General features: G+C 43.6%; 1 protein-coding gene across 1 annotated transcript in view; it reads right to left on the bottom strand.

Annotated features, from left to right (window-relative positions):
* Window positions 1-9,397, bottom strand: part of SPIDR (scaffold protein involved in DNA repair) — a gene marked incomplete at its 5' end in the record, with an annotated part of 427,634 nt that overhangs the window by 244,726 nt on the left and 173,511 nt on the right. The window contains one exon of the mRNA XM_029923996.1: window positions 4,580-4,793. Within this exon, the coding sequence (XP_029779856.1) occupies window positions 4,580-4,793 (214 nt within the window). The remainder of the gene's footprint in view (window positions 1-4,579; window positions 4,794-9,397) is intronic.

The raw sequence follows: 9,397 nt of genomic DNA, 5'->3' as shown, positions 1-9,397 counted from the left end.
TACTTGACACATTCCCAAAGGCAAGGGAAATGAAAGCAAAACTGAACTCTTGGGACCTCATCAATATAAAAAGCTTCTGCACTGCAAAGGACACAATCAAGAAAACTAATAGGCAACCGATGGAATGGGAAAAGATACTTGCAAATGACATATCAGATAAAGGGCTAGTATCCAAAATCTACAAGGAACTCATCAAACTCCACACCCAAATAACAAATAACCCAGTGAAGAAATGGGCAGAAGACATAAACAGACACTTCTCCAAAGAGGACATCCAGATGGCCTACAAGCACATGAAATGATGTTCAACATCACTCATCATCAGGGAAACAAATCAAAGCCACACTGAGATACCACCTCATGCCAGTCAGAGTGGCTAAAATGAACAAATCAGGAGACTATAGATGCTGACGAGGGTGTGGAGAGACGGGCATCCTCCTGCACTGTTGGTGGGAATGTAAACTGGTGCAGCCGCTCTGGAAAACAGTGTGGAGGTTCCTCAAAACACTATCAGTAGAACTCCCCTATGACCCAGCAATAGCACTGCTAGGGATTTACCCAAGGGATACAGAAGTGCTGACGCACAGGAGCACATGCACCCCAATGTTCATAGCGGCACTGTCAACAATAGCCAAAGCATGGAAAGAGCCTAAATGTCCGTCACCGGATGAATGGGTCAAGAAGATGTGATGTGTATATATATACACATACACACACACACACACACACACACACACAATGGAGTATTACACGGCAATGAGAAAGAATGAAATCTGGCCATTTGTAGGAAAAGTGGATGGACCTCAAGGGTGTCATGCTAAATGAAATAAGTCAGACGGAGAAGGACAGATACCATATGTTTGCACTCATAGGTCTAACAGGAGAACAGGAGAACCTTAATGGAGGACCAGGGGGAGGGGAAGAGGGAAAGAGAGTTGGGGAGAGAGAGGGACACAAAACCTGAGAGACTAATGAATACTGAAAATGAACTGAGGGTTGAAGAGGAAGGGGGAAAAGCGGTGGTGGTGATGGAGGAGGACGCTTTTGGGGAAGAGCACTGGGTGTTGTATGGAAACCAATTTGACAATAAATTATTTAAAATAATAATAATAATAAAACTTTATTTACCAACACACAAATAAATAAATAAAAAATAAAAAAGCTATAGGGGCAAAAGCTAGGATCCAGAGTCTAGTGATGTTTCTAAATTTATTTCCAAACATAACTATGTTGGAGTCTTCTGTGTCTCACTGTAATAAACTCAGCATAGTTGAAATATACATTTTTTGTTGAAATACAATCAATAAAAACAAAAATTGTATATTGATAAAGAAGATAAAACTAGAGTATGCTGAAAAAATAAATATTCTCAATATCACTGAGTTTTACTATAATTTCCCAAAAAGAACTTCCAATGAAACAGTCAAAAAGAACACAAGACATCAGGGCCCCAGACAGAAGGCGCACTCTGCGGACACACAGGAGACCACTCATTCATTCCATAGTGAGATTCTACACTAGTACTTCAATATGTCTGCTTATGAAAAGTGAAGTAGGAAAGGACAATATAGGGTAGGGAAAGGGGTAGTTTCCAATTTTTGATATGGAACCAGGGAAAGACCCTGGAGGAGGTGACGGCTGAGTAAATGCCCAGAGAAGACAACGCTGCAGACCATGCAGACACAGGGAGGGGTGGGACAGGGCAGCCAGCACAGGCAGTGGCAGGAATGCAGTCCCCAGGGGGAAAGCTCCATGGAATCTGAGGACCAGGGTGTAGGGTGGCTACTTGGAAATAGGGAAGGAGACAGAGAGTGGGCAATAAGGCCCCAGAGCTCAGGCGTTTGTGCATGAGGTATAAGCAGACACTGGGGTTTGTAGAGACAGAAACTGGTATAATACCTTGTATATTCATAGCTTTGCTCCTTCAGTCATCTTGAAAGAGACAGAACGAGGGCAAAGAAAGAAGCAGATTTAAGAAACTGCAACAATCCAGAGGATGACGATGACCTGAAAAGGTCCTGACAGCAGAGGTGGCAAGAAGTCCTGGACGCTGTGTGCCTATGGAAGTGGAGCAGCCAGGAGCTTCCCAGAGGCAGAAAGGAGATGATGAGAAAAAGAAGAGTTGAGGCTACGTGGAGGAACCACAAAAAGGTGGTTTCCATGCCTGATGTGGGGAAGGCTGAGGAAGAGGGAGGCGAGGAGTGTGACTCTGCCAGGCCGTCAGCGCTCAAGTAGGGCCATGGCCGAGGAGGGGAGGCGTGTGCTCTGATAGTGGGGCGGAGCGTGGGCTGAGCCAGTTTTAAGAGGTGTCAGTCTCCAGCTAGTACTTATTTACTTACATACGTACTTACTTACTTATTTTTAAAGTTTTGGAAGTATAAACACCATTCTCACTTCTTTAAATTTTTTAAATGTTTTATTTATTTTTGGTACAGAGAGCAAGCGAGCATGAGAGGGGGAGGGGCAGAGAGGGAGGGCGACACAGAATCCGAAGCAGGCTCCAGGCTCTGAGCTGTCAGCACAGAGCCCAATGTGGGGCTCTAGCCCACGAACGTCAGATCATGACCTGAGCCGAAGTCGGAGGCTTAACTGACTGAGCCACTCAGGTGCCCCTCCAGCTAGTATTTAAAGCAAAAGATGAAATGAAAGCATCAAAGGGGCGAGGTAGACAGGTAGAGAAGAGGTCTAGGACTGAGCCCAGCAGCACGTTAGTAGCGAGAAGCCAGCAGAAGGCACGAGGAGCAGCAGGAGGGAGCACTGCACAACAGGGAGGCACGCCGGCCACACAAGCACCCGCTGGAGGAGTGGCCTGGTCGTCACTGCTGGGGCCGGAGGCGGTTGTGGGGAGCACTGGGCCTGAAGCCTGAATGAAACTAGCTGGCTAGAGAATGGGGCCAATTTGGCCACAGTGTGGGAAGAGGAAGGACAGTCAAGATCAATTAAAAAAATTTTTTAACATGGTAGAAAAATAATGGCATATGATTTTAGGATGATGAGAAATTTCAGAGAGAAGAGAATTAATGGTATTATATTCTTGAATAAGCCGCATAGAATGACAGTTGGCCCTTACAACGTTATTCATAATATCCTCAAACTGAAGGCACCTATATGTCAATAGAAGACAGATGGATTTAATTGCATAAATTTATACAATGGAATACTATTTAGCAATAAAAATGAAAACACTGCTAAATGTAACAAAATTGACGAATCTCGCAAGCGTAATAGTAAGTGAAAGGGGTCAGCCAAAAGAGAATGCGTGTTGTGTGATTACTGCATGATTCTGTTCATATTAAGTTCTCAGACATCTAAAGGCATCTACTGCATCGTAAACTAGGATCACGGTCACCTGACGTAGGAGGAAGAAGGGGGAGGTTTGGGGTGGTCCCAGGTATGCACTGCATTCTAGTTCTTGGAGTCGATAGGAATTACATAGTCACTTTGTGATTATTTGAAGAAATATATACTTATAATTTGTATATGATCCTGTAGGTGTCTTATACTGTTCAGTAAAAGATACATTAAAAAAAAAAACAAAACAGAACAAAACAGAACAAAATAAAATAAAATAAAATAAAATAAAATAAAATAAAATGTAGGTTACCCTATGATATCCACAGCCTGTTAAGTAGAAGCATTTAAGTAAACACAGAGAATCACTTGCTATGGACACAATGAAAACAGATCTCTCCTCTGGGAAGGAAGTTTTAGCTTAAAGGATATAAGTGAACTTCAAAGCTAATAATTTGACACTTGAATGAAACTTTTAAAAATATGCCAATAAAATTAATAGCTCTTAAAACAACGCTGCTCAAACATTCTCTCAAAAACAATACAATTTTCTTCTTGTTGTACTAAAAAATACTACCCTATGGAGAAGAAAGCAAACATGTATCCTTAAAAATAATTTCTGGGGGCGCCTGGGTGGCTCAGTTGGTTAAAGCCTCTGACTTCGGCTCAGGTAAGATCTCACGTTCGTGGGTTCAAGCTCCGCATCAGGCTCTGTGCTGACAGCTAGCTCAGAGCCTGGAGCCTGCTTCGGATTCTGTGTCTCCCTCTCTCTCTCTGCCCCTCCCCCTCTCATGCTCTGTCTCTCTCTGTATCAAAAATAAATAAAACATTAAAAAAAAATAATTTCTGACCCATTAATAACCATTTATGCGCCTAAAGTTTCAAACCTATTTTGTCTTAAGTTATGCTTTTTATCCTTTTCAAAGTGATTAGCAAAGAAATATTAAATTAATGTGTATTATCACACTGTCACATTAATGCCCCTTAATAAAACTGTATTTCTAAGAAAAAAACAAAAACAGCCATATTATTTTAACATACTACTCAGACAGGAATCTTGATATGGTTGTTTCTCCCTTATCTCTGCCCTTAAGTTATAAAAAATTTCTTGCCAAAAGTCCAAACAAGCATTAAAGACATTTCAGTGCTTCAGTTACATAAAATCTATGTCAAATCCTGGCTTCTTCCTCCTGGTATTTCTCCATAAGGCGACAAAAATATTCGTGATAAAAATACATTTTGAGACAAACTCAGTTAGTGACTACTACAATCAGTTCTTGGCACTCACCAGGGAGGGTAAATACAGACGACGTCCTGGGGACGCCCCCTGAGATGGCAAGCAGTCTCCTTGGTGAACAGAACCTTCAGGCCGGTCCTGGGGGCCTCACCTGGAGAAGGGCTGTCGGCCTGCAGGCCTGCCAACTGCTCACACACAGCAACCTGGAAGGTGCATTCCTCATGAAGCTCTAGAATTTTCACAATTAATATGCCAGATTTTCTACCTAGAAGGTGAAGAAGAAAAAATAAGCAAGATTTAATCTAATAGACAGAAAGTCCAACTGTGAGTAAAATGTCATGAAAAAAAGGATCACATTAAGATAGCTTCAGGGGGCACCTGGGTGGCTCAGTCAGTTAAGCCTCCGACTTCCACTGGGTCATGATCTCACAGGTCATGAGTCTGAGCTCCGTGTTGGGCTCGGTGAAGCAGAGCCTCAAGCCTGCTTCCAATTCTGTGTCTGCCTCTCTGTGCCCCTTCCTTGCACTCTCTCTCTCTTTCTCTCCCTTTCAAAAATAAACATTAAAAATTAAACAAAAAAATAAAATAGCTTTCTCCACCTATATAATTTTTTAAATGTTTTATTTATTTTTGAGACAGAGAAAGACAGAGCATGAGAGAGGGAGGGGCAGAGAGAGGGAGACACAGAATCGGAAGCAGGCTCCAGGCTCTGAGCTGTCAGCACAGAGCCTGATGCGGGGCTCAAACCCACAAACATGAGATCACGACCCAAGCCGAAGCTGGAGGCTTAGCCGACTGAGCCACCCAGGCGCCTGCTTTCTCCACCTATAGAAAATGGTCTGTATACTTTGCAAAGTAGAGTACAGACAGTAACATATTCACTGAAACATCTTTTAATTAAAATTGTACTTTAAGCAACATAAAAGATAGTCTTCCATCATAAAGAAACATTCTTGCATACACAGAAAACTTAGACCCATCATTTCACAGAGCACGGTTTTGCACCAAATCTTGAACTCTTTTGATGACCACAACAAAGGAAGCACGGCCACTTACTGACCCTCCTTCTTTCTTACATGCTCCCTTCATCTCACTACCTGCTTTGACTCTCTAGGACACTGCCTGGTTTCAACCGTCCTCATGATCATAAAGGTTAAAGGTGAGGACTTCTGAGGAATGTTGAATGTCCGGGCTTGAGATTTAAATCGGTGGAGAGGCGCCTGGGTGCCTCATCCATGAAGCATCCGACTTCGGCTCAGGTCATGATCTCACAGTTTGCGGGTTCATGTCTTGCGTCTGGCTCTGAGCTGACAGCTAGTGCCTAGAGGCTGCTTCAGATTCTATGTCTCTCTCTCTAAATACACCTCATCCACTCATGCTCAGTCTCTCTCTCTCTCTCTAAAATAAATGAACATTTAAAAAAAATTTTAATGGGTGGAATTTGATCTGAATTTAAGTACTGGCTCACTGATTGATTAAGTTGGCCAAGTTAGATAACATTTCAACACCTTAGTTTTCCCATGTGTACCTCAATGAATATTTTTAAGAATTAAATGAGAGAACTGAGGTTGACAGTGTGTGTAACGTAAAACCCAGAAGTGTCCCAGAAACTGTCACAGGAGACCTAAACAAGGAGGCATGTGTCAGGACTGTTTAAAAGAGCAGAAAACGGTACCCAACGCAAATCAAGAGGAGGAAGGACAAACCATGCTATGTCCATTCAACAGAGCAGCACACGGGACTTGGTGACAGTGGGCCAGACCTCTGTGCATCAGCATCGGGAGAGCTCGTAACAAGAGGGGTAAACAAGACACACGGAGTAGGATATCCACAATGTTGTGATTTCTTTAAACACAAAAAACCATAAATTGTGATTGTGGATATATTTGCAATACAAGTATATAAATATGACCAGTAGGATACATAGAAAAACATATCTAAGGAGAAAAGACGACCATTTCAGACTCATATTTCTATAATTAAAAAATGTGAATCAAAAAGTCCAAAGATTAAAATGTGTTACTAATTCCAGGTGGTGAGTACACTTATGTTTTTCTATTACTCTGGTTTTTAATTTAAAAAAATTAAATGAAATAATAAAAGCTAAGTGTCTAGCATAGTACCCTGCTAAGAATATAACAGATACAGATAGGAGTTTCTTTACCACTTTAGCCAACTGGTTAATAGTGAATAATAAAAATTAATATTTAAATAACACCAAAGTTTTAGTTATATAACTTAATTTCCATTTCTTTTTCCCCTTCGTTTTCCTTCATTGTCCGGTCGTCGCTAATCCTCCGTTCCCTCCTTTCTGCGTGCCAACAGCATGCGTCCACACATTGAGCAAGGCCGCATCACTGCCCCCAGAGCACTACCTTCAACCACTGATTCCTAAGGTATGTATCTATCTTGCTACTATTTCTAAAGTAAGGAAGGAAACAGAATGGGGGAAGGATATGAACACGCACAATGTCAGCCTGGTACTAGTCACTTGGGAGAGGGAAGTGCAGTAATGAAAGCAAGTTATTATAGAAAAGCACTAACTAGGAAGGAAGCATTGAGCCTCCTCTCCCACAACAGTCGTTTCTTTAGTAAAATGTAGCTCATCCTCAGCTGGGGAGCAGGAAACCAGGTCAGGATAACGCACAGGTCACTCTGGTGCACATACCATTTTTCCCGAGCAGGCCAGCCAGAGCAATGGTTGGAGAATTAGGGTCTTCGGCAGCACAGGGAAATGCCCTAGGTTTAGGGGATGCATTAACCATAGGAGCATTTCTGCACATATTTTAAGAAGTTTTAAAACTTGTACCTGCACTCAGAGCTCATCCCCCAAAACTGGGCAGCACGCGTGGCACCTCCCCCAACAACCAGTGACAACGGTTGCTGTCTGGAGCTCTGGGGCCGTGAGGTCAGGCGGCCCACTCCGTGCGGCCGAGCGTCCGGCTGAGTCGCTGGCCTGCCTCAGCAGCGCCGGTTTTCTCCCTAGGCATTAATCACTGTCTTGTGCAACTCTAGAAGTGAAGTAGGTTTTCAGGAGTCTGCCAAACTCTATAGCCCCTATAAACCTTTGACAGATTTCATAAAGGCAAGACATTACAGACAAACGTAGTTATTACCCCAGAAATACATATCTGAGATGAGTCATATTGCTACTAATTACACTCTCATTGAAGGTTTTTATGGGAAATTCTGGCCAATATTCCTAAAACTATGATTTCTCCTGAAGATTTAGAGCACTAAATAACTTGTAAAATAAACATGTTCATGGTATTGACTATCACCACAGCCCATGCACTGCAGCACAGAATAAACATACGATTTTGAGAGAGAGAGAGAGAGAGCAAGCGAGCGAGCTTGAGTGGGGGAGAGGGCAGAGGGAGAGAGCATTAAGCAGGTTCCATGCTCAGTGTGGCAGCTGATGCAGGCTTCAGTCCCACGACCCAGGGATCATGACCCAGCCAAAATCAAGAGTCAGTTGCTGAACCAAAGGAGCCAGCCCAGGAATGAACATGCTCAAGGGCACGACCACCATGCTCTGGTGTACTGTGGCGCGGGACAAAAACTCGCCGCATGGGGTGACTGCTGCCGCAGCCACGGCACCGTGCGGGACACGGAAAACACGCCTGATGGCACTGCTGGCAGAACGCTGGTGCGCTGCACCGTGGAACAGACATGCCATCTGGCCCTGCCCCTCCTGCGCACTGCAGGTAACGGCACCGACTGTCCCTGGAGTCCTGCTGCACTCCACCATACCCGGTGACTCCGTACAGGCTTGGTGACAGACGCTGAGCAGCGCCGTCTTGGATGTACCACGTGCCTGCAGTGTTCTTCAAGCAGCACTGCAGCCTCTCATACACAACGCTGTCTAACACAGCCTTGTGGACAAACCCGTCGCCTACCTTCCCTCAAGAAAATTAGGCAGTGTAATTTCCCCTTTGTGCGAGAGAGAAAAAAGCAAAAAGCAACCTCAGACAAATGATGTATTTGAGGCAAGCTTTAAATCTAGACACAAGAGATACTGGTTTTACAAACAAAGATTATTTTGTAATTAAATTGATGGTACATAAAAGGCATTTCTGTGCCAGCAGGCAAAATTTTCCATAAATTTTAAGAGACAAAATATAACCTTGCCCAGGAAGGGTTTACTGAATCCCAGCCAGAAGCAACTTTTCCTTCCCTTTTGAAATCCTCAAATACCTTATCTATACTTATCTTCTTTTTAACAGTCTCCTCATTTTTATTTTTTTAAATTTTTATTTACTTATTTTTCAGAGAGAGAGAGAGTGCACGCACAAATGGAGGAGAGGCAGAGAGAGAGGGAGACAGGAGCCTAAGCAGGCTCCACGCTGTCAGAGCAGAGCCCAACATGGGACCTGTGCCCATGAGCACAGCACAGAGCACAATGTAGGGCTTGAACCCATGAACCACGAGATCACAACCTGAGCCGAAGTCAGACCCCCAACACGGTCCTCTTTTTTTTTTAATGTTTATTTTTGGGAGACAGGGACACAGTGCAAGTGGGGGAGGGGTAGAAAGCAAGAGAGACACAGAATCTGAAGCAGCTCCAGGCTCTGAGCTATCAGCACAGAGCCGGATGCAGGGCTTGAACCCACAGACCATGAGATCATGACCTGAGTCGAAAGCCGGACGCTTAACCGACTGAGCCTCCCTGGCGCCCCGTCCTCATTTGTAAATAGAGATAGGATTAGCCATCCTCAAGAACACTACAAATATTGAGAGAGGTAACACAGAAAGGGCCTGGTGCATCATGAAACAACAGCCGTCACTGTGAAATAGGTAAGGAAGATTTTAATCTCCCTTTATGGAAGATAAGAAAACTGAAAAACTTACCTGCTCACATGACTTTCT

The sequence above is a fragment of the Suricata suricatta genome, chromosome 15 (assembly GCF_006229205.1).
Source record: "Suricata suricatta isolate VVHF042 chromosome 15, meerkat_22Aug2017_6uvM2_HiC, whole genome shotgun sequence".
Classification (NCBI taxonomy): Eukaryota; Metazoa; Chordata; class Mammalia; order Carnivora; family Herpestidae; genus Suricata; species Suricata suricatta.
Note: the sequence above shows the minus strand (reverse complement) of the source record. Positions and strands in the feature narration are given on the sequence as shown.